This window comes from Solanum verrucosum, unplaced genomic scaffold (genome assembly GCF_900185275.1).
Source record: "Solanum verrucosum unplaced genomic scaffold, falcon-dt-bn FXZP01000073.1, whole genome shotgun sequence".
NCBI lineage: Eukaryota > Viridiplantae > Streptophyta > Magnoliopsida > Solanales > Solanaceae > Solanum > Solanum verrucosum.
Genome location: NW_026020298.1, coordinates 306,275 through 331,927, shown reverse-complemented (window position 1 = coordinate 331,927; position 25,653 = coordinate 306,275). Strand labels below are relative to the sequence as shown.

At 37.0% G+C, this 25,653-nt stretch overlaps 1 protein-coding gene across 1 annotated transcript in view; it reads right to left on the bottom strand.

Moving 5' to 3' along the window:
* Positions 1-1,081: 1,081 nt before the first annotated feature.
* The window catches only part of LOC125834791 (uncharacterized), a 47,317-nt gene continuing 22,745 nt past the window's right edge, over positions 1,082-25,653 (bottom strand). Inside the window, exons 5-7 of the mRNA XM_049513943.1 lie at positions 2,362-3,304; positions 1,752-2,187; positions 1,082-1,601 (exon numbers count right to left, since the gene is read on the bottom strand). Coding sequence (XP_049369900.1) covers positions 1,082-1,601; positions 1,752-2,187; positions 2,362-3,304 — 1,899 coding nt within the window. The remainder of the gene's footprint in view (positions 1,602-1,751; positions 2,188-2,361; positions 3,305-25,653) is intronic.

The following is a 25,653-nucleotide window of genomic DNA, read 5'->3' as shown; positions in this document are numbered from 1 at the left end:
GGGCTGAAGCCTTACCTCCATTACAACACCACGGTGAGCTAGTCACCTCAGGAGCCAGAAGATCATAATCTCATAAGAGGATATAAATCTTCTGGCAGATTCAAATATATACAAATCAACTAACAAAAAAATTAGGCTTATCAAATTTTGTTCTAATATAAGGCATTTGACACTTATCCAAAAAGTATGCACCTTTAGCCATTTCGGGAAGTTGCCTGAAAGATGTTAGAATCATCATTTGGTTCAGTCTAGCAGCCCTTTTCGCTAAAAAGTTTGCAACTTGATTGCTTTCTCTAAAACAGTGAGTCACTTGGGCATTCGATTGATCCACTATCTCAATGATATTATCGATGATTTGCCTGAGTTTGAGATTGTTGTTGCTCTTGTTGTTCACCATATTTACAATGATCATGGAGTCTAGCTCAAGAGTGAAATTAGTTAAGCCTTGTTGGCAACACCATTTTCCACCAAAATCAGCTGCCAATGCTCCTGCCATGTTGTTACTGGTACATGCCACATGAATCGAGAAGGCCATCACCATCTCTCCGTTGCTATTCCTCCAATCCCATCGCTTCCTATCTCCCATAAAAAACTTCCATCGGTGTTAACTTTAATGGTGCCTATTTGAGGTGTGCTCCATTTGACTTCAGTCAATTTTTGTATTGGTTTGATCCCTTCTGCAATATCACAAAAATCAGTCCACAATGTAATAGTATTAAACGGGGGGAAAAGTTTAGAAACAATGTTTCTAATACACCATATCCCTTAGAACACCATTGTAGTATTATGAAATTTCCTTTGTGTTCCATATCGACAAGCACATCTTTGTTTCCACAATTCGTAGCATATGAAAATGGGTGTGATGTGCAAGATCCATTGGTGGACTTTGTTCATGGATATTATGTCCCACCACTTCTTGAAGACACTTATAATAGGCTCATTATTGTGAGTGATCCCAAGAGGATTTCCAATAGCGTTCCAGAGAAAAAAAGCTGCTTCACTAGCAACAAATACATGTTGTACTGTTTCTAGTTGTGAGGTCCTACAACAAAAACAAGTTAAATGTCTGTTAATTCCAAACCTATATAAAGTATCTTGAAAAGGCAATTTTTTTAATGATTCTCCAAGTCAAAAAGGAAACTTTGAAAGGAACTTTCGAGTGCCAAATCTTGTTCATGAATTCGTTCTTTGGTTTATGGGTTCTGTAAAGTTCCCAGGCAGCCTTGTTAGTAAAGAGACCATTGTCGGTAGATTTCCACATTGGGTAGTCATTATCATCATTGTTGCCTATGTGGATCCCCGTTATGTCGTTTATAAGCTGATCGGGAAGAGTTTGCCTCAACTTCACAATATTCCAGCCACCATTAACAATGAATTGTTTCACAAAGATTTTAGAACTTTTTCCACGTCCAGGAGATAACTTGGCTAGAGCACCTTTGCCTGTCCAATTATCCCACCAAAAACTAGAACTCCCTGATTGAATAATCCTAATGATATTTGGCTCAGCCTGGTCTCTGATCTTTAACATATTTTTCCAGGCATGAGAGTCACAGGAAGCAATGGCTTTAGAGACGGGATGGGATCTTTTACAGTACTTCGCTCTAAAAAAAGAGGCTTAGAGAGAAGGGTGAGTTCTGAACCTCCACCACCACTTCAAGGTGAAAGAGTTTGCAATATCTTCCAATTTCCTCACCCCTATCCCCCCTTCTTCCTTATGAATGCACAAATTCTCCCAGGAAGACCAATAATACTTGTCTTTGCCTTCTTTCCTTCCCCAAAGAAAATTTGCAAAGTGTATTTCAATAAGAGTTAGAGTTCCTTTTAGAGGATTCATAGCTGAAAGAGTATATGTAGGCATCGATTGTAGTACACTTTTGATCAAAACCATCTTTCCCCCGTACGAAAGCATTTTACTCTGCGACCCATTCAATTTTTTAACAATCTTTGCTAGCATGCCCTCAAAGTAGCATATTTTTTTCCTCCCATGATAGATTGGACATCCCAAGTAGGTGAACGGAAAGTTCTTGTCCATAAACCCAGAGGCAGATCTCATCCTATTGATTCTACTTGCAGAAGTATTAGGAGCTGTGATGAAAAAGCTTTTTTCTTGGTTCACTTTCTGGCCATATGCTTTTTCATATGTCTTCACTTGTTTCAAAACAAGCTTGATTGATTTGGAATTCCAACCTGAAAAGATAATGATGTCATCAACATATGCTAAATGGTTAATGATAAAACTGGAAGTATTCATACTAAAAGGAGTAAAGTTTTCATTATTTTTAAGGTTCTTAAGGAGTCTAGACAACACCTCAGCACCTATAATAAACAAAGAAGGAGAGAGATGATCTCCCTATTTAAGACCCTGACTAGAAGAGAAAAAGCCTATCTTGGCACCATTAATGATAATAGAGTACCACACGTTTGACAAAAGTCTCCAAATGATGTCTAACCATTCCTCAGAGAAGCTGAACTTTCTCATAACCGCCATTAGGAACTTCCATGACATCTTGTCGTAGGCTTTGGCCATGTCCCACTTGGTGATCATGTTACCCCCTATATTGTCTTGTTTAATCTCTCGAGATAACTCTTGGGCTAGTAGCACATTCTCAGTGATCATCCTACCTTTAACAAAAACACTTTGGTTATCCGAGATGATCTTGTCTAGAAGGGGATTAAGCCTTTTAGAATGAATTTTAGTGATAATAAGAACAAGGCAGGTATGTGAGAAAAACTTAGTAAGGTTTTTGCCTATGAAGAAGTCCTGGACAAAATTTTGAATGTCATATTTGATCACCTCCCAGCACTTATGATAAAATACGCCACTGTAACCATCTGGACCAGAGGAACTATCCGAACTCATGCTAAACACAACATTTTTAATTTCCTCAAGACCAGGCATAATGGTTAGTAAAGAGTTCTCCTCCTCAGTAATGACCCTTTGTATGTTGTCCAGAATGCTATTATCAGTAAATTGATGTTGGAGGTTGAAAATCATGTTGTAGTGGTGTATAGCAGCCTTGTTAATCTCTTCATCACCTTGGACCCAATTATCTATATGATCCTTAATTCTGTGCAATTGCAGTCTTCTTTTCCTTTCTCTAATCAAACTGTGGAAGTATTTGGTGTTGAAATCCCCTTCTTCGAAACATTTGGCCTTAGCCTTTTGTTTGAGAAGGTTTTCCTGTATACCCATCCATTTTACATATTCTGCTTGACCTCTATTAAGATCTTCCATGCATTGAACATTATTGTGGAGAATTTCCAGATCTTCGAGGGCTTGGATTTTCGTTTCCCACCAGATAACCTGATCAAAAACATTTCCAATTACTTCCTTGGACTAATGAGTCAGTTTCTTGCTGAGAGTCTTCAACTTTTGTTGTAGAATCCACATAGAGTTTCCTTGAACATGAGAATTCCAAGATTCCTCCACTACCTACATAAAAGATGGTTGATCAATCCAAAAATCTAAAAATTTAAAGTATTTAATACCTTCCTGTTGATCCTTCTGACAGTTGATGAGCAAAGTTCTATGGTTCGATCCAGTCCTCACCAGATCTCTAACAACGTTAGTGTTGAAGAATTGAGTCCATTGGTTATTAACAAACACTCTATCGAGTCTTTTCCAGATTATTTTTCTGGGACTTCTGTTATTACACCAGGTGAAGTTAGGTCCCACAAAACCGATGTCATTGACTTCACAGTTATTCATGCAGTTGTTGAATTCTAGAATTTCATTCATCCTAAGGGGACTGCCCCCCATGTTTTCATCAGGGCTTAATATGGCATTAAAGTCACCCCCTATACACCATGGCCCATTAGTCAAATGGTAAACCTCTTCCAGGCTACTCCAGAGACGTCTTTTTTCAACTGATGTGCATTTAGCATACACTACCGTGACATAGAAGAGTTAAATTGATTACTTAAAATGATTCCATCAATTATGTGAGAATTTTTTGAATTAATTGATCAAAGTTTAGAAACTGTACACTTTTGTATTAGCTAATGAATATGACTATTCAAATATAAATTTAATTAACTTTTTGAGAACTATTTAAATTCATTTTCACATTGTCAAGAAATTATAGACACTTATTGAACTAGCACACAAATTTAATATTACTAAATAATATATGCTTTTCCTATGAAAAAAAAATCTACAATGTGTGAATTTTAATCACCAAAATGAAATAAGGTGAGTAAATAAATTGAAAAAGAAAAATCTAGTACACTATAATTGTGAAGAAGTGGCTAAAAAAATATATCACATACAATTTATGTGGAAGATCAATCACCTTAGAAATATCATACCAAATAGAATAGTCGTGTATTATGCTCAAAATTAAAACACATGAAAACTACAAAATATTGAAATAAGGCATTTATGCCAAAAGTAAAAAATGATAAATTTTAAATAACTTTCTCAATTGATGTTAAAATATCACTATTACAATACCTATAAAAGGAAATCTTTTGCAATAGTTGATTAAAAACTCTAGTCTATTTATGTGATTTACTTTAAAAGACTTTCTCATCTTAATTGGATAACTGATAAATTAAATTGCCAAAATTAAACTAGTGTAACACCCCGTATCCGAATAATGGTAATGAACCAAAAATTCAGAACCTACAGGTGCTATCCGCGAGGACCACAGACGGTCTGTAGAAGGACCCATGGACCCTAGGTGTGGTCCGTGGTTGGAACCTCCAAAATGTGTCTTTCTGACCCAGATTAACGGTCCACCAGGATGGGCCGTGGGTCAGACCATGGTCCGTCGACTGGGGTCCGTGGATGGGTTTCCCCAAAAGTTCCAGGGTAGGAACCACGGCTGGACCTACGGGCCTTAGGTGGGTCCACGTTCCATGGTCCAAGTTCCCGTGGTTTGGCCAAAACTCTCTAAGCACCAACCACAGACGTGGAGGATGGACCGTAGGCCCACCCACAGTTCGTCGGTGGTGGGTCGTGGGTCATCTATTGGCAGTTATTCTTAGGCTTAGTTGGGTCTTTTCTTGATTAATAAATTCCTATACCATGTCATTTTGCCTACATTTAGAACCCCTATATAAGCCTTTTTACCTCAAATTCACCTCATTTAATTCATTCTACCTAAATCCCAAAAGAAAACCAACTCCTCTCAAATATTTTCTCTTTAGAACTTGAAGAAGAAGAAGAAGATTTCACCTAGGTTTTCAATCTAAGGGTCCAAATTCTCCATTGAAGCTTAGCATTGGGATTTGTTGTTAAGGTAGGATAACTTTCATCCATGGATACCTTGCATCCATGGGGTTCCTTCAAAATCTAATTTCAAAAGAAAGATAGAAATCCCCCATTGTTAGGGTGTGATTCAAAAGTCATAGGTTCCTTTCAAACTTGATTCTAATAGTTGAATTATGTTATTATAAGCATGAATTGATGATTTCCTAAGGTTTTTATGATGTATCCCCAAGAACAAATGAAATCCCCATATTTCTCAATTGTGATCTTATAATGTGGGTCTTTGTTGATGAAAGAAGAATTTTATGAATTGATGCATCAAGTGATAGTATCACATGAATTATAATGAAATATATGTCTAATGCTTGAATTCTAGATGTGATGATTGAGAGTAGGTTATGAACCTTGAAAAGGTAAAGTATGAGATTATGCATGTTTTTCTATGATTTCTAAGTAAATGCTTTAAGGAAACATTGCGAGTGAAGTGTCAATGATTATGATAATGTTGTTGTGATTGATTGAAAGGACATTCTCATGAATACATCATGAACATGATGTCAAGGGTTTTCTCACATAATGAAGGTCCTAAGGTTGAAAGACTTTCTCACCTAATTGAATCTAAAACTTACATGCAAACATGGATGGTGAAAAGTTTTCTCACGCATGATCTAATGAGCTATCCTAATGAACTAACATGGATTGGTTGTCAAGGACATCCTTATATGAGACATGAGTTAAGTAAGACTTAATAAGTATTCCGTGGGATTTATGGTTAACACTGAGTGGACATTGAAATGAGATGAAAGTCTTTTATGTCAGTTGATTCTGGGCTTCCCATGTATGTCTCATGAGATGGAAACCTTTTACGTTAGTTGAATCTGGGTTTCTAGTAGAAATCTCTATATCCCATAAACTATGTGCCCCCATAGGTTATCTAGCTAGTGGATCCACCTAAGCTAAGAGTTCATGTTCTACCTTAGGCAAGTAGGACAACCCTTTTCGGTGTGGGTAACACCGGGTGATCATGTTATAGCTCACATGGTCTCATCTCGGTCAAGGCTTATCTCCCACAACAAGAACATGAATAATTAACTAAGGTTACTTCAAGAAGTATTTTACATGAGAGTAAAGGTTTAAAGATGATGTTGACTTATGTTGTCCATGTTTAAGACTTATGATTTCTAATCTTTTGAATGATGTTTAAACTTGGCATTTGCACGTTTTGAAATGAAATGCCCTTTTTTGCATGTTTTAAATGTTTTTATGCATAGTTATCATACTTAGTGCATTTTTGTACTAACGCATACTCTTGCCTACATTTCCCTCAAATAGGGTCCAACAAACAGGGTTCCATTCTACTGGCTAGAGCTTTGACTTTGATTACTTTCCGAGCTCGGTGAGTCCTCATGGTTCGAGGACGAACTTCTCCTTATTGTAGTTTCCACTTCTTGTATTTCATTTTTGGACATGATGTATGGGGTAGGCCCAATTTCATTCAAGATTGTAATAGATGGCTATGATGAGACAAGTTTCTAGACTTTCGCTTTCTTTTATGAAAAACATTTTAGACTTGAAATTTGTTTTACTCTTAATTTTTTTTATTTCTTATGTTATGAGGACAAGTGGATTGTATGGAGTCCTTCGGGGTTCTATACACCATGTTATAACTAGGGGGTACCCTTGGGTTGTGACAAACTTGGTAATCAGAGCACAAGGTTTAGATTGATCTTTGAATGATGTCTCATAAGCCACGTCTAGTAGATTCTTGTTCATGAGTATGAAGCGCACCACATTTATGAATAAGAGGCAATAAGATGTTTATGAAATTTCACCTCTTCGTTACTCTTAATTTGTGTCATAGAGTTTACCTCTAAAAGATCTCTCTCATAATCTTTGTCCTATGTCTTCAGGATATGAATACCAAAAGGAATGCTTGAATGATGTAAGGTGACAATGTGGAACAAGAAGCTCCTCCCCAAGATCTGGTAAATACTTTGGCTGAGAATATGACTACTACGGAGGTTAGGTAGGCTTTTCAAATGTTGGCCCAAGCTATGATGGCACAAGCCAATCGATAGGTAGTAGCTCCCGAGAACCCAAATGTGGGTACGATGGCTTTGAGAGTGAGGGATTTTATGAGGATGAACCCTCCGGAATCTTATGGCTCCAAAGTTGAGGAAGACCCTCAAGAGTTTGTCAATGAGTTTTATAAGGTACTTGCTATTATGGGGATGACTCTGGTAGAGAAAGAGAAATTGGCTGCTTACCAATTGAAGGAGGTTGCTCAAATATGGTATGATCAGTGGAAAAAGGTAAGGCCGGTTGGAAAAGGTCCCGTAGAGTGGGAAATGTTTAAATAGGCATTTCTTGATTGGTTCTTTCCCCTTGAGTTGAGGGAATCAAAGGTGCAAAAGTTCATTAACCTTCGTCAAGGAATTATGAGTGTGAATGAGTATGCCCTAAAGTTCACCCAATTGTCTAGGTATGCTCCAACAATGGTTGCAGATTCTAGAGCTAAGATGAGTAAGTTTGTGACGGATATATCCGATATGGTGGTTAAAGAGTACCGTACCACCATGCTCATTGGTGACATGGACATCTCTCGTGTTTTGGTCCATGCACAATAAATTGAGAACTAGAAACTCAAGAAAAAGTCTGGGGAGGTAAAAAGGGCAAGGACCCGTGATGGAAACTTCTCTAATGCAAAGTCCGATGGATAAGGTCTGCCTAGATTTCGACAAAGTTTTTCCAGTCAAAATTCCTATAATGCTCCTCCTAAGTCTAATAAGGAAAGGGTGTATAACCCTAAACCTCAAAGAGGAAATGGAGGTGGTTCTTTTTTTGCTAAATCTACTTGTGTGAAGTGTGGAATGAAACAAGATGGAAAGTGCCTAGCCGACACAAATGGTTTCTATGGTTGTGGAAAGAGTGGCCACAAGGTGAGAGATTTCCCGATGCTCAAGGTTAAGGGGTGAAAGGGCAAGCAAGCCCCTCCTAGCAGTTCAAACACCAATGCTCTAAAACAAAACCACTTTTATGCTTTCCAATCTCGAGGTGACCAACAAAACTCCCCAAATGTAGTCACTGATATGTTAAAAGTTTTTCATCATGATGTGTATGATTTTTTAGATCTTGATGCTACTTTATCTATTGTGAAGCCATATGTGGAATAACGTTTGATGTTCCCCCGAAAGTGTTATTAGAACCTTTTTATGTCTCTACCACTGTTGGTGATTCTGTGGTGGCTAAAAGGGTTTATAGAAGATGTCCCGTTTCCTTATCCCATAGGGTTACTCTTGTTGACTTGGTAGAGCTTTACATGTTAGACTTTCATGTGATTCTTGGTATGGATTGGTTGCATGCATGTTATGCCTCTATTGATTGTAGGACTCGGGTGGTTAGATTCCAATTCCCAAATGAGCCTATCCTAGACTAGAAATGGGAAATTCTACGCCTAGAGGTTAATTTGTGTCTTATCTTAAATCTAGAAGGATGATCTCAAAAGGTTGCTTTTACCATCTTGTTAGGGTGAGGGATGTAGATTCCGAAATCCCTACTCTTGAGTTGGTTCCTGTAGTTAATGAATTCTTAGAAGTTTTCCCTGATGATTTACCCAGTATTCCTCACGAGCGGGAAATAGACTTTGGCACTAACCTTCTCCCAGATACGCAACCTATCTCTATCCTTCCTTATAGAATGGCTCCGGCGGAGTTAACAGATTTGAAAGAGCAACTAAAGGATTTGTTAAATAAGGGTTTCATCCGACCAAGTATCTTTCCATTGGGTGCTACTGTGTTGTTTGTTAGAAAGAAATATGTGTCTCTTCGGATGTGGATTGATTATCGTCAATTGAATAATGTGACCATGAAGAATAAGTATCCTCTTCCAAGGTTAGATGACTTGTTTGACTACCTTTAAGGGGCTAGCTACTTCTATAAGATTGATCATCGTTTGGGTTATCACTAATGAATGGTGAGAGGGTAACGAGTCTGTGGTGATGTCGTTTGGGTTAACTAATGCTCCAACGACATTTATGGATTTGATGAATAGGGTGTTTAGAAAATACCTTGATATGTTCGTAATTGTGTTTATTGATGATATTTTGATCTATTAAAGGAGTGAAAATGAACATATTGACCATTTGAGGATTGTGTTGCAAATTCTTAAGGACCAACAACTTTTTGCAAAGTTTAGCAGGTGTGAATTTTGTTTAAGGTCCGTAGCTTTCCTTGGTCATATTGTGTTTAAGGTCCGTAGCTTTCCTTGGTCATATTGTGTAAAGCAAAGGTATTGAGGTAGATCCTAAGAAGACAAATGCGGTCAAGAGTTGGCCTAGACCTCTATCTCCTTTCGATATTAGAAGCTTTTTGGGTTTGGCCAGTTATTATAGAAGGTTTGTTGAGTGATTTTCTTCTATTGCTTCTCCTTTGATGACTTTGATTCAAAAGAAGGCTAAGTTTGTGAGGTCGAAAGCTTGTGAGAAAAGCTTCCAATAGTTGAAAGATAGACTTACTTCTGCTCCGGTGTTGACCTTACCAGAGGGTACAGATGTTTTGTTGTGTATTGTGATGCCTCTAGAGTTGGGTTAGGATGTGTACTTATGCAAAATGGTAAGGTGATTGCCTATGCTTCAAGGCAACTTAAAGTCCATGAGAAGAATTATCCTACCCATAATTTTAAGTTAGTGGCAGTTGTTTTTGCCCTAAATATATGGAGACATTATTTGTATCGGGTTCATGTTGATGTTTTCACCGATCACAAAAGTCTACAATATGTGTTTAGTCAAAGGAATTGAATCTTCGCTAAAGAAGGTGGCAAGAACTCTTAAAGGATTATTACATGAGTGCCCTTTATCACCCTGGTAAAGCTAATGTGGTAGTGGATGCTCTTAGTAGATTGTCAATGGGTAGCATGGCTCATGTAGATGAAAAAAAAGAAAGAGTTGGTTCCTGATGTTCATAGGTTGGCCCAATTAGGTTTTCAACTAGTGGATTCTACCAAGGGTGGTGTCATGGTCCATAATGGTTCCGAATCATCCTTTGTGATGGATGTGAAGGCTAAGCAAGGTCTTGATCCCACTTTGGTTGAGTTGAAAGAGGTGGTTCTTAAGAAATCCGTTGAGGCTTTATCCCAAGGGGGAGATGGTGTGCTTAGATATCAAGGCTGTTTATGTGTCCAAATCTGGATGACTTGAGGGAACAAATTCTAGAAGAAGCCCATAGTTCTCGATATTCTATTCACCCGGGATCTACCAAGATGTACTGTGACTTACGAGAAGTCTATTGGTGGAATGAGATGAAGAAAGATGTTGCGGAATTTGTGGCCAAATGTCCAAATTGTCAACAAGTGAAAGTTGAGCACCAAAGGCCGGGAGGTTTGTCTCAAGACATTTCTATTCCTACTTGGAAGTGGGAAGACTTGAATATGGACTTTATAGTTGGTTTACCTCACACATAGAGACAACATGATTCAATATGGGTAATAGTAGAGCGAATGACAAAATTGGCTCATTTCCTTCCCGTCAAGATTTCATATTCGGCAGAGGACTATGCCAAGATGTACATGAGAAATATCGTAAGATTGCATGGTGTGCCTTTGTCTATTATTTTTGATCGTGATACGCAATTCACTTCTCAATTTTGGAAGTCATTTCAAAAGGGTCTTGGTACCAACGTTAAGCTTAGCATGTCTTTCCATCCCCAAACCGATGGGAAAGAGGAGCATACTATTCAAACTTTGGAAGACATGTTAAGGGCTTGTGTGATTGATTTTAAGGGTAATTGGGATGACCATTTTCCATTGATGGAATTTGCCTATAATAATAGCTACCATTCAAGCATAGGTATGACTCCGTTTGAGGCTCTTTATGGTAGGAGGTGTAGATCTCCTATAGGATGGTTTGAGGTGGGAAAAGTTGCTTTGAAAGGCCCCGAGCTAGTTTATAAAGCTATTAAGAAGGTTCAACTTATTAGAGAAAGGTTTAAAACGGCTTAAAGTCGACAAAAGTCATATGTCTATGTTAGAAGAAGGGATCTTGAGTTCGAGGTTCATGATTGGGTTTACTTGAAAATCTCACCTATGAAGGGTGTAATGAGGTTTGGTAAGAAAGGGAAGCTTAGTCCCCGGTATGTAGGCCCATATCAAATTTTGAGACATATTGGTAAGGTTGCCTATGAGTTAGACTTGCCAAATGAGTTGGCATCAGTTCATCTGGTTTTCCAAGTATCTATGCTTAAGAAGTGTGTTGGAGATTCGACGGCCATAATTCCCCTAGAAGGATTGGTAGTTGATGAAAGTCTTTCTTATGAGGAAGTTCCGATTGAGATTTTGGACCGGCAAGTTAAGAAGTTAAGGAATAAGGAAGTTGCTTCTATAAATGTGTTGTGGAGGAATCACTTAGTGGAGGGTGCTACTAAGGAGGCCGAGACCGATATGATGTCTCGAAATCCTCATCTCTTTCCTTCTACTCCTACTCTAGCTTGATGTAATGAGTTCCTCTTGGTTTGTTCTATATTTTGGAGTCATGTGTATTTTATGTGTCCATGGTCTCCTTAAGTTATGCATGTTCATGAATGCTTATGTTTTGAAAGAAAATGAATTATATGATTGACTTTGCTCATGCTGTTGTGCATTAAGTATGAGTTGCCTATATGTTTCATGAGATAATTGTTGAACATGCTTTAGTTATGCTTTTTGAGAGTAAATTGCATATTGACTTCATGAGATTGTGTTGAGCATGTTTTTGAGCTTGAAGAAGGTAGTTCCTCCTAGAACATGAGAAATGTTGAAAGTTCCATGAATAATGGGTTGTTAGATGTGGTTCCTACTTCCTTGTTATGCATTGAATGTGTTTAGTATGGAGTTGATGTGTCCTCCTTTGTTTTGTGCATTGTTATGATGTTGCATGTGTGATGGGCTGCTAGTCTTGACTCCCGTAAGGTGTCTAGAGTGTCATTCGAGGACGAATGGTACCAAGGGGGAGATATTGTAACACCCCGTATCCGAATAAGGATAATGAACAAAAAATTCATAACCTACAGGTGCCATCCACGAGGACTACAGACGGTCCATAGGTGGACCCACAGACCGTAGGTGTGGTCCATGGTTGGAACCCCCAAAACGTGACTTTCTGACAAGGATCGACGATCCACTAGGACGGGCCGTGGGTCAGACCACGGTTTGTCGTTTAGGGTTCGTGGATGGGTCTCCCCAAACGTTCCAGGGCATGAACCACGGCTGGACCTACGGGTAGTAGGTGGGTCCACATTCCGTGGTCCAGGGGTCCGTGGCTTGGCAAAAACTCTCTGACCACCAACCATGGACGTGTAGGACGGACCGTAGGTCCACCCATGGTCTATCGATGGTGGGTCATGGGTCGTGTGCTGGCAGTTATTGTTATGGGTAGTTGGGTCTTTTCCTAATTAATTAATTCCTATACTATGTCATTTTTCCTACATTTAGAACTCATATATAAGTCTTTTTACCCCAAATTCACCTTGTTTAATTCATTTTACCTGCATATCAAAAGAAAACCAACACATCTTACTTATTCTCTCTCTAGAACTTGAAGAAGAAGAGGAAGATTTCACCTTGGGTTTCAAGATAAGGGTCCAAATTCTCCATTAAAGCTTAGCATTGAGCTTTGTTGTTAAGGTATGCTAGCTTTCATCCATGGACACCTTGCATCCATGGAGTTCCTTCAAAATCCAATTTCAAAAGAAAGATAGAAATTCCCCATTGTTAGGGTTTGATTCAAAAGTCATGGGTTCCTTTAAAACTCGATTCTAATGGTTGAATTATGTTATTATAAGCATAAATTGATGATTTCTTATGGTTTTTATGATGTATCCCCAAGAACCCTTGAAATCCCCATATTTCTCAATTGTGATCTTATAATATGGGTGTTTGCCGATGAAAGAAGAATTTTATGAATTGATGCATCAAGTGATAGTATCAAATGAATTATAATTAAATCTATGTCTAATGCTTGAATTCTAGATGTGATGATTTAGAGTAGGTTATGAACCTTGAAAAGGTAAAGTATGAGATTATGCATGTTTTTCTATGAATTCTAAGTAAATGCTTTAAGGACACTTTGAGAGTGAAGTGTCAATGATTATGATAATGTTGCTGTGATTGATTGAAAGAACATTTTCATGAACACATAATGAACATGATGTGAAGGGTTTTCTTACATAATGAAGATCCTAAGGTTGAAATGCTTTCTCACCTAATTGAATCTAAAACTTACATGTAGACATGAACAGTGAAAGGTTTTCTCACGCATGATCTAATGAGCTATTCTAATGAACTAACTTGGATTGGTTGTCAAGAACATCCTTACATGAGACATGAGTTAAGTAAGATTTAGTAAGTACTCTGTGGGATTTATGCTTAGCACCGAGTGGATATTGAAATGAGATGGAAGTCTATTACGTCTTCGGGCTTTCCGTGTATGCCTCATGAGATGGAAACCTTTTACGTTAGTTTAGTTTGGGTTTCTAGTAGCTATCTCCGTATCCCATAAACTATGTTCCTCATAGGTTATCTTGCTAGCGGATCCACCAAAGCTAAGAGTTAATGGTTCTACCTTAGGCAAGTAGGACAACCCTTTTCGGTGTGGGTAACATCGGGTGATCATGTTATAGCTCACATGGTCTCATGTCGGTTAAGGCTTATATCCCACCACAAGAACATGAATAATGCACTGCGGTTACTTCAAGAAGTATTGTACATGAGTGCAAAGGTTTAAAGATGATGTTGACTTATATTGTCCATATTTATGACCTATGATGTCTAATCTCTTATATGATGTTTAAACTTGGCATTTGCATGCTTTGAAATGAAATGTCCCTTTTTGCATGTTTTCAATGTTTTTATGCATAATTATCATACTTAGTGCATTTTTGTACTAACGCATACTCTTGCCTACATTCCCCCCAAATGTAGGGTCTGACAAACAATGTTTCCATTCTAGTGGCTAGAGCTTGGACTTTGATTTCTTTTCGAGCTCGGTGAGTCCTCATGGTTCGAGGACAAACTTCTCCTTATTGTAGTTTCCACTTCTTGTATTTCCTTTTTGGACATGATGTATGGGCTAGGCCCAATTTCATTCAAGATTGTAATAGATGGCTATGATGAGATAAGTGTCTAGACTTTCGCTTTCTTTTATGAAAAACTTTTTAGACTTGAAATGTGTTTTACTCTTAATTGTTTTATTTTTTATGTTATGAGGACTATGTTCCTTGTATGGAGTCCTTCGGGGTTCTATACACCATGTTACATTTAGGGTGTACCCCTAGGTCGTGACAACAAATATAGCTTTCAAGGAATAACTCAACAACTAAGAGTGTACATACATAAAATGCGAGACACTGAGTAATTCACTTCTTCGTTTTAATTTCAATTTTTTAGGAAAACATTTAAGCAGCTAATAGGAGACAATTTAACCAACATAAGTGAACATTCAAGAGGAGCCATATAAAGGCAATTGAGATAGTATCAATTTGCTTCTCCATTTTATTCAATTCATGACTGAGACGGTACCGATTTATTTCTTCATTTTATTCCATTTATTTTTGCCTTCAGATTGAGTGATGGATGTCACACCCCTTTTTGCGCACTGAGGAAGGGTTTTTCCAATTTAAGTGACGATATTGAATAGGAATTATTTTTATTTTCAGAGTCACCACTTGGAATTGAGTTATGGTGTTCCAAGTCACCTTTTTGAATCCCTAATCAATGGAAAATGACTCTTTAATTTTGGTCTGTGAAACTAGAAATCGGGTAAGGAATTCTGTTGACTGAGGGGAAGGTGTTACGCATCCCTTGAGTCCTGTAGTTCTAGCATGATCGCTTTTATTGACTTCTAGTTACTTTTAAATTATTTTTGGATATATTTTATATGCTACAGTTTCACTCATATTTTTATTGTTGAACTTTTATTTGGTCTTAACCTAGATGCGTAACTGCATTCTTGGTTTTGACATACAATAGCTTAGAAGCATAACTGCTTTCTTATCTAGAGTACATTATACCTAAAAGTCTTTCTTCACACTTCTTTAATTTAACTAAAGAAAGTTAATTATTAAAATAATAAGGCTAAGGTGCGTCATCGCATCCTTAAATTTTTTGTACGTATCTCAAAAAAGATGTGTAACCACATTCTTAATTGAGACAAAACTTAATTATGCTTCTACTTTTTAAATATTTGACAACTCTTAATATTGCCTATAATTATGTTACAACCATCTAAAATAATAATTAGCAACCTCAAAATAATACAACATCCCCAAGTCTCCATTTTTTCAGAAAAAAAAATTATTTCTTTTTTGACTATATTTTGAAACTAGCATTAGATCCATGTCTTATAGAATACCAAGAACCTTAAATACTTTAGATGACATAAAATAAATTGTATCCAGATGATTTACTCAATCTATTTTAAAAACTATTCTCACACGAATATAAAAAATCTATATTAATTAAGCAATTTATTCATAGTAATTCATGAGTCAAATCTTGGCATAACAAGGTATAACAAATAAAGGAAAAATATTGGATCTTAACCAAGCAAAAACAACTATATGATATACCACATTTCACTCTAAATTTAACAATATAAATGTTCAACATATTTCATATTATAATTACATTAAAAATATTAATAAGTCAAACATATACGAAATATGAACAACTTCAATATATTGGAATCAATTCTTACACAATCATGACATAAAACTAACAAAAACAATAATAAAATAGAATTCAGTGTTACCTCTTGTGAAAATTAATTCACGAAAATAAAATATCATAATAAGAAACCACGAAAGCGAACCTCAAATTCAACCTTTTTTTTTCTAAATTTGTGTTGCTGCGTAAATTTTCTTTTTTCTTTTTCTTTCTTCTCCTTCTCATTGCTGATTTTTCTTTTTTCTTTCTTTTGTGTTGCTGTGCGGGTGTGTGTATTTTTTGGTAGTGTGGGAGTGTATGTAATATGCCGTAGCCGTAGGGGTGTTCATGGTTTGGATAAAAATCGATCCAAATAAAAAAATTGAACCAAACCGATTAAATAAACTTATTTTTATTTAAGTTAGGTGTGGTTTGATTTTAGATTTTTAAAAACCGATAGTATATGGGTTGGGTATGGTTTTGTTCGAAAAAACCAAAGAAATAACCGAACCGAACCAACAAATTATATACATATATTTTATTATTATACATACATCATATATTATTTTTATAAACAATTTTAAAGATCGTATATGTGTTTTCATCAAATTTTTTTTATAATTTACTTATGAAAGAAAAAATATCCAAGGTGAGAATATTTATCTTATTGGTTTTATGTATATGAGTGTGTCTATGACAATTCTTTATAAGATTGAATATATCACCGTCTCTTTCTTCTAGGCCAAAATAATGAATTTTGAAGCTTTATTCATAGTAAATTCAATGATTGAAAATTCTGTAATGTTAGTCATTCTAACTATTTTCGTTTTAAATGGACTGTTGTCACTTTTTTCATGTTTTAGATGTATTTTTATTTTTGTCTATGTTTAATAACCGAATAACCAAACCAAACCGAACCGAAACCGATAACAACCGAACCGATAAATATATACTATATTTGGTTTGGTTTGGTTTTGATAATTTTAAAACCGATTAAGTTGATTTAATTTTGATTTTGACCATTAACCGATCCAAACCGACCAATGAACACCCATAGCCGTAGGTGTATGTGTATTGCTGATTTTTTTTTTTTTGATTCCTTTTTTGTTGTTGTGCGTTTTGTTCTTTATAGGGGTGGGGTTTTTGTTTCTTTTTTCTGATTGTGTATGTATTGTTTATATTGTTTTACTTTTCTTTTTCATGTGTGTCGTGTGTGCATGGGAGTGAGGGAGTGTTTAGTGGTGTGAGATGGGTAGTGGAGTTGGGGTACTGGGGTTGAAAGGTGAAGTGGGGTAGTGTGGGTAGTTTAAGTTATTAGTATTTTTTTAGCTTAAATATATATACAAAAACCATTTAAATATATATACAAAAACCATTTAAATATATATACAAAAACCATAATAATAAAAATATTAATTAATTATTTTGAATTAATAAAATATAAGAAAAATCAAATAGCTAGTCTAAAAATATAATTAAGAAACACTAGCTTATTTATTAAATCTAAATTAAAAGAAAATACATAGTTTTGTTGTTTTCAAATCTTTTTAAAATAAACTTACTAAAATAAGGTAAAAGTCAAAATATTTAATTTAGATTTTTATAAAATATTTATGCTCTAGAAATGGTGTAAGACCTTAAGTTCGGTAAAAAATTACGTGTCTACAATTGATAAGTTTGATTATCTCCAATCTTATTTTGTTTCCATTCTCTATGCTCCTTTGTTCACCTATAAATTGGTGGTTTAATTTAGCAAATATTCTAATTTTGAATTTATGGACCATCTCTAATAAGTTTTGGAGTTATAATAATAAGATTGTTAGATGCCTAATTTTCCCTTTCTTTTTGTTCCCCCCCTTTTTGAAACCCAATTTCAAAAAGATTTCTTCTAAGCCGACATTTATCATAAGCAAACGATATATACCATAAAGGTAAGAATTTTTTTTATACATCTTAACCTTTTTAGATTCTATTTGTTGATAACACCGAGTATGTTGTTGTGGTGATTCATTCACAAGTGCAACCCTATTTCAAAAAGATTTTGTTTGAGCCAAAATTTATCAGAAACAATCATTCTATCTCATAAAGGTAAGGAAAGAATTTATATACATCTTAGCCTTTTCAGATCTTATTTGTGGGTATCAATGGGTATGTTGTCGTGATGATTCATTCTTAAGTGCTCATACCTCACACAAACGATTCAAAAAACATATAACTGATTTAACTTGATTTAATATTTTATCTCCTTTTTGTGGTAATTTTTTTTTGTAAATTTACTCCTAGATTTAAATTTGATGGCCTCAATTATCCAAATTTTATGTCCTTGTTGTACAATCTTGTATGATTACATGTCTAATCTCTAATCTGGTTTAAGTTTGATAGAAATACAGTGTAACAATGATTGTACAAAAATTCCCCTTTTTTCGATCCATAATTCATATAGCTGAAGTATTTTCTATTTTAAATTTCTATAATTTCATTCGTTTCTAACTTTGGATTAATTAATATGAAGAGAAAATTTGACTTAGTGTGAGCATAAATTGTAGATTTAAATTATTAGTTGATCTTACATTTTATATTTAATTTTATAGTGTACATTCAGGATGATCAAATCACAAAAGAAAAAGAAAACAGATGCCAGAAAGAACAAAAATTCAGAAGAGCACATGAAAGACGAATATCAAGAGGGCTCTTTTAAGAAGATATTTTCGGACAAACAAAAACAAAATGTTACTCATGGTACATAACACATCTTACACTACTTTTTCTCTAGCAAGGATGTCAATATATTATAAAAAGAGAAAAAACATAATTTAATTACATAGATTAAGGGGCATTCCCCACTTGAAAAGTATTGGTCATGGTATGCCGTTAGCATTTCCATTTCAGAAAAACATTGTTCTAGCAAAAATAGTTCCCCTGTATCTGCTTGTAACATTACTAGGGCGCACACAAAGGGGGACTTCAAAAATTGTAGGGGTTTCCTAGAGCTCCATGCCTAGCTCCGTCCTTCCTCAGCGCATTCACTACCTTGTTCAACCCTCTAAACACATGTGCTAGTGTTGCTCCCAACTACTGCATCAAGGACTTGCATTAAAAAATTATATTAGCATAAGGAAGGTGGCCTTTTGTGATCATGTATACTGCACTCAAAGAGCCAACCTTTATTTTTAGTGGAAATATGTTTCTTGATTTTTCTATTTTAAGGCCTTGGAGTATTATTATGAGTTCAGCCTGGATTGCATTTGTATGGTCAAGCATTTTATTGAAACTACATATTCAATCTGTTTTATGATTTCTTATCACTCCTCTAATACCCTTACCCTATAATCGTTCCTGCTAATCCATCTATGCTAAGTTGGCCTGTGCTTTGTGGTGGAGGGGTTCCATTTGAGTTGAATATTTTCTCTTACTTTTGTTGTTATTGCATTGATCAAGAGATGATATTTACTAGCACTTGCAATGACGAGGCTAGTTTTGATCATGTATTTCTTCCTAGCTAGATGTGCCACAAGCTAGAAGGGATTACCAATTTTTAGGGTATCCAGGTGTTGAAAAGGTTTTCCTTACGGGAGTCCCAAACTGACATCTAATTGATTACATTCATAGAAGATGGGTTTATCTCGATACGGGGTTGCTGTGGAGGGACATATTCCTCCAAAAGTTTCTTGCCTTTGGGAAATGGAAGAGGATGTGTGTGATGTACTCACTCTTACTATCACAAAAGAGACAGTGTGGATCAGTGAAGATATCTATGCTATGGATGTAGTGATTATTAGGTAACATGTTGTGATGTTGGAGACATATGAAGGTTTTGATCTTATTCGGAATTACATGTTTCCAAATCCATCCAGACTTCTTTTAGATGCTCATTTTTCGCTTCTCTTCCTTTTTATCGAGAAGAGAGTAAACTCTTTGGAAAAAGAAGAGGTCATTATTACTGAGTCCCCAAATAAGCTTATCATCTTTCCTAGTCAGGGGTATGAAATGTTCTCAAGGATTTCAAAGGATATTGTTCTTAGTTTCCATTCTCCTTCTCCAAGCATAGATTCCAAAGTGAGCATGTCCTCGTTCTTGCTGAGAGGTCATTGGATGAGGTTTCTTATGTGTCTAAGATTTGTAATCTAATTTTCCTAAAAGAACCTAACTATGTTACCGTTATTGGAAATCCATTTTAATCCATTGACATATGTCTTCCAGCCTGGCATTATGCATTTCCAGGCTTTTGATACTACTTTTCTTCTCATAGCTAAATTGTTCTTGTGGCAATACTTGACGTAAAGGGTTCTTGCCTAGAAGGCTTTGGGATTCTTGCATTCTCTCCATACCAAGGAGGTGTGGAGAGCTCTGTTTCTGGCCTGACTTTTCTGCAGATCCATTCCCCCTTCTTTCTTTCCCTGAGTGATAGTTTTCCAACCTATTAGGTGCAACCTTTCCTTTTCTACTGTTGTACCCTAGATGAAGTTTCTAACTATCCTATTGATGTTCACATTCACTTTTTTTGGTAGCAGGATGTACTGTATGACATGGGAGGGAATGTTGTTCAAAGAGAATTTCGCTAGCAGAGTCCTTTCTATCATGTTAAAGAACTTGGTCTTCCAACCATTAAGTTTTGTTTTCAAGTTGTGAATGATGAATTGGAAGTCACTGTTATCAGGTTTTGAGTGAAAAATTGGAAGCCAAGGTATCTCCCAAAGTAGGGGCTGGTTGGTATTTTCAAGATGGTGGAACTTTTCTTTGAATTGGTTGTTGAACTATTATGGGAGAAAATGATCTTTGACTTGCTTAGGTTTATTTTTTGGTCTGATTTGTTGCAGAAAGTGTCTAGGATTTGCATTATGTTTTTGTAGCTTTGTGTGTTTTCCTGTGAGAAGAGAGTGAAGTCATCAACAAAAAATAGGTTGGATATTTTTGGCCCAGCCTTAGAGATGTTGATGAGGCCCATGATCGATTCATATTGCCTTGTTAATATCTCTATATAGCCTTTCTATGCATATGATGAAGATGTAGGGTGAGATTGGGTCTCCTTTCCTAATTCCCCCAGATGGTTGGAAGTAGTCAGTTTTTAACCCATTAATAAGGAGGGGGATGGTCGATGTTATGAAGCATGACATGATGAGTTTGGAGATTTTAAGGGGAAGTTTAAGAAGTCCAGAGAATCCCTAATGAAGGACAATTCTAGTCTATCGAAAGCTTTCTCAAGGTCGATCTCCATGATCATATTAGGATTAATTGCTTCCATCCTACAGAAGTAGAAGATGTTCTTGGAGGATGATCACATTATCAAAATCTCTCCTTCCAGAGAGAAAACTTGTCTGGCTAGGCCCAATAATAGTTGGGAGGTGCTTTTTCATTCTATTGGCTATGATATTAGTGACAATTTGGTAACCAATGTTGCATAGGCCAATAGGTCTGAAGTTCTTGAGAATTGTGGCATTCGAATATTTTGGTATAAGGCACAAGGGAGTTTTGTTCATAAGAGGGTCCCTCACACTTTTCCTAAAGGTTTCTTCACAGAAGCTGACAACTTTACCTTTTACACTATCCCATTATTTTTGGTGGAAAAGAGGGTAGAGTCCATATGGACCAAATGCATTGGTGGGTATGAATAAATTGATTTCTTGACGGATTTCCACTACACTGATTGGCCCATCCATGGAGATAGTCTGCTCGCTACTCTATGTGTTTGGCTCAGAGTAGGGAGGTTTGTGAGTGAGTTGTGATAGTTGGTGTTCTATTTTGTAGAGGTTGAAGAGAAAAAGTTGTGACTTGTTTCTTGATTAGGCTCATCATAGTACCAATTGCCAAAGTAATCCTTGAGGACTAAGATTTTGTTTTTCCACCTCATGTTAGTAGTCGAGGTATGGAAGAATCTGGTGTTGGAATCACTCTCGCTTAGCAAATTGATGAGTGATTTGGCTTTCCAGAACTCCTCCTCAAGTCTAAGCCTGTTGTCATATTCCTGTCACGACCCAAGACTAGGGCCTAGACGTGACATGGCGAATGAGGAACCCGAAGGAACCCCAAACAAGCCTCTCAAACTTGTCATCACACTTCATCGATCGCGGAAGTACATTCAACATTAATTAACGGGAAATAGGGACTAAGGGCAAACCATTTCAAAATGACATCATAGAACAAGAGTCAAGCTCATTTACAAAATACTTGTCCAACGCACACCTCTACATACACAGATAGGACAGGGCCATGACATACTACCGGCTCCCCTCATAGTCAAAATACATAGGAGTAGGAAACATAACATAGCCCTCGAATCATTGAGGACTCACCAACAACTCGGATAAGCACCGTACTAGCCACGTGAATGGAGAGAAGGATCAAGAGTAGCTCCGGTCCCTACATGGTGACATCATGTAGGCAAAATATGCGTTAGTACTTGGAATGTACTAAGTATGCGGGGTGCAACACAACAATAGACAAGGACACAATCGAAATACAAGAAATAGTTTCATAGGCATTATGAATAACAATATGAGGATGCATGATCAAAGTGAAGTCAAAACATGTTTAAGTAAATCTATACTAATAGTAGATATCATATGTGTATGCATGATCCAACCAATCTATAACCCCAACTTAGGATGGGGGATGCCGTTCACACCCGGACACCCTGGTGGCAAGGTATAAACCCCTCACATGGTTGATGTTGGTCACACCCCAAGCATCCTAGGTGGTGAGATATAAACCTCTCACATGGTTGATGTTGGTCACACCCCAAACATCCTAGGTGGTGAGATATAAACCTCTCACATGGTTGATGTTGGTCACACCCCAAGCATCCTAGATGGTGAGATATAAACCTCTCACATGGTTGTCCGGTTCTTTTCCCCCGGACCGGGCATGGTCATGCAACACTTTATGTAGGAAATTCCCATTAGGCTCTAATGCAATCTCACGTATGGAATGAACATATACACAAGCTTAGTTTGTCATCAGCACATTTCTGGATTTCCATACATCTCATAACTCAAGCTTTAAAGCATCGATTCATCAATTCTCCATAGTTGGACATTTTGTCAAACACCTTGAAGGCATGTAATGGAATCAAAGAGCATGGAAAATAGGGTAGTAATTATGTAGCCATACCAGTGAACAACCTACAACAACACCTTTTAACACCCACAATACCACATGAAAATCTCCACATCCATTCCAAATTTAGGTTCAAGTTCTAGAGTCACAACATGCTCAAAACAATCACTTTTCATGTTTAAAATTCAATGTGCAAGAAATTATTACAAAGAACAAGACTAATTTATGAATCTTAACTTAAACCATGAATTAGTGAGTAGAATAGAGTCTAGGCACTATGGGTGGAAGGACCCATGAGTTCAACACCACATACCTTGAGTTTTTATGAAGGTCTTGAGAGTGTCTTCAATGGAAGCTTGGAACTTGGAGTAAGAGTCTCTTCAATCTTGAGGAAGGTTTTGGATTAGGGTTCTTGAGAGAACTTGAGAGAAAATGTGTCCAAGTATGGGAGAGGTGTTTTGGGAAATGTTTTAGAGATGGGAATTGAACTAATGGTATATAGGAAATAACATATGCCCTTTGGAAAAATGGTCCAACACTCGGAAAAAAAAATGAGGCGGGTGAACAGTAAAAACGCTCACTGGAAATTGCCTTTCCTGCCGGACAAAGTTTACGAAAATAGGCATAACTTCTTCGTCCGAACTCCGAATGAGGTGAAACGAAGTGCGTTAGGTAGCTAACTCAAAGGGCTTTCCATGGATATGTTATTGGCCACCCAATAATTTGTGTGCTAGGAGATATGACCCTCCAAAGTAGACCCTCGAAAAAGGCTTCACTTGAAAATTTCGGATTTTGATACGGTTGCTCTAAAATTTGGGTTAGACCCATTTCCCACTCAATTTGACCCCCTAAACAAGAATATGAAGTCGGATTTTTGAAAAATGAAATGGATTTTTTTATTTTTTATATATATAGCTAAACAAGTTTCCGGTAACTTCCGAAGCACATTTTTAAGAACTTTTTGGGTCATTTCAATATCTCCCCCTTGGGAACATTCATCCCCGAATGTAGAAGAGACGTACAAGGCAAGACTTAGTAAGAACATATCATCCCCAACATGAATGCAAAAAATTTATTTAAACATCACTTCAAGATTTCAAAACTTAGTGTAAAGCATCCATAACTCATCAATTTAAACATATATGCACATTAATGATTCAGGGGCTGAAATGTAAGACTCAATGGAGTACAAAGGACTTGATTTAATACCTTAGGCTTGAGTGGAGTTGAATAGATAAGGATAACACCTTTGCATGTCCGCTTCGGCCTCCCAAGTAGCACTCTCCACTTGTTGATTTCTCCAAAGCACCTTAACGGACGCCACTTCTTTGTTCCTCAACCTTTTAACTTGTCTATCTAAGATCTGAACCGGGACTTCTTCATACGTCAAATTATCTTCTACAACACCCACAACCTCAAGAGGTACAATAGCGTTAGGATCACCAACACATTTCCTCAACATCGATACATGGAATACCGGATGAACTAATTCCATTCCTTGGGCAACCCCAACTCATAGGCTACTTTACCAACCCTTCTTATTATCTCATAAGGACCGACATACCTAGGACTTAATTTCCCCTTCTTACCAAAACGAACCACACCTTTCATTGGAGAAAATTTCAAATAAACCCAATCACCCACTTTGAATTCAAGATCCCGTCTCCTCACATCGGCATAAGACTTTTGACGACTTTGGGCTATTTTCAACCTCTCCCTAATCATCCTTACCTTCTCAAGAGCATCCATGACCAGATCCGGACCCAACAAGGCCACCTCTCCAACTTCAAACCACCTAACCGGTGACCTACACCGTCTACCATAAAGTGCCTCAAAAGGAGCCATACCGATACTAGAATGATAACTATTGTTGTATGCAAATTCAATCAAAGGAAGATGATCATCCCAACTACCTTTCAACTCCAATACACAAGCTCTAAGCATATCCTCCAAGGTTTGAATTGTTCTTTCGGCTTGGCCATCCGTTTGAGGGTGGAAGGCCGTGCTAAGCTTTACTTTTGTACCAAGACCCCTTTGGAATGACTTCCAAAAGTGAGAAGTGAATTGGGCACCACGATCCGAGATGATAGACAAAGGAATCCCATGCAACCTTACCAATTCATGAATGTACAACTTGGCATACTCTTCAGCCCTGTAAGTAGTTTTAACCGGTAGGAAATGAGCCGACTTTGTCATCCGATCAACCACCACCCAAACCGAATCAAAGCCTCTTCTAGCCTTGGGTAAGCCCACTACAAAATCCATGTTGATTTCTTCCCACTTCCAAGTAGGTATCTCAATGTCTTGAGTTAGGCCACCCGGCCTTTGATGTTCGGCCTTAACTTGTTGACAACTATGGCAACCCGAAACAAATTTTGCAATGTCCTTCTTCATACCGCCCCACCAATACACATCCCTCAAGTCTCTATACATCTTTGTTGACCCCGGATGAATAGAATAAAAAGAATTATGAGCCTCATCAAGGATTCTTTCCCTCACACCATCCACACAAGGAACACATAATCTACCTTGGTACCTAAGGGCACCATCTCCCCCTTGGGAGAAAACCTCCACCTTACCACTACTCATCGAAGCCTTTAATTCTACCAAAGAAGGATCAAGATCTTGCTTGACTATCACCTCATCAACCAAGGAAGACCTTGAACCATCAACAACAACTACTCCTCCACTATCCACCCCTTCTAACCTAACTCCCA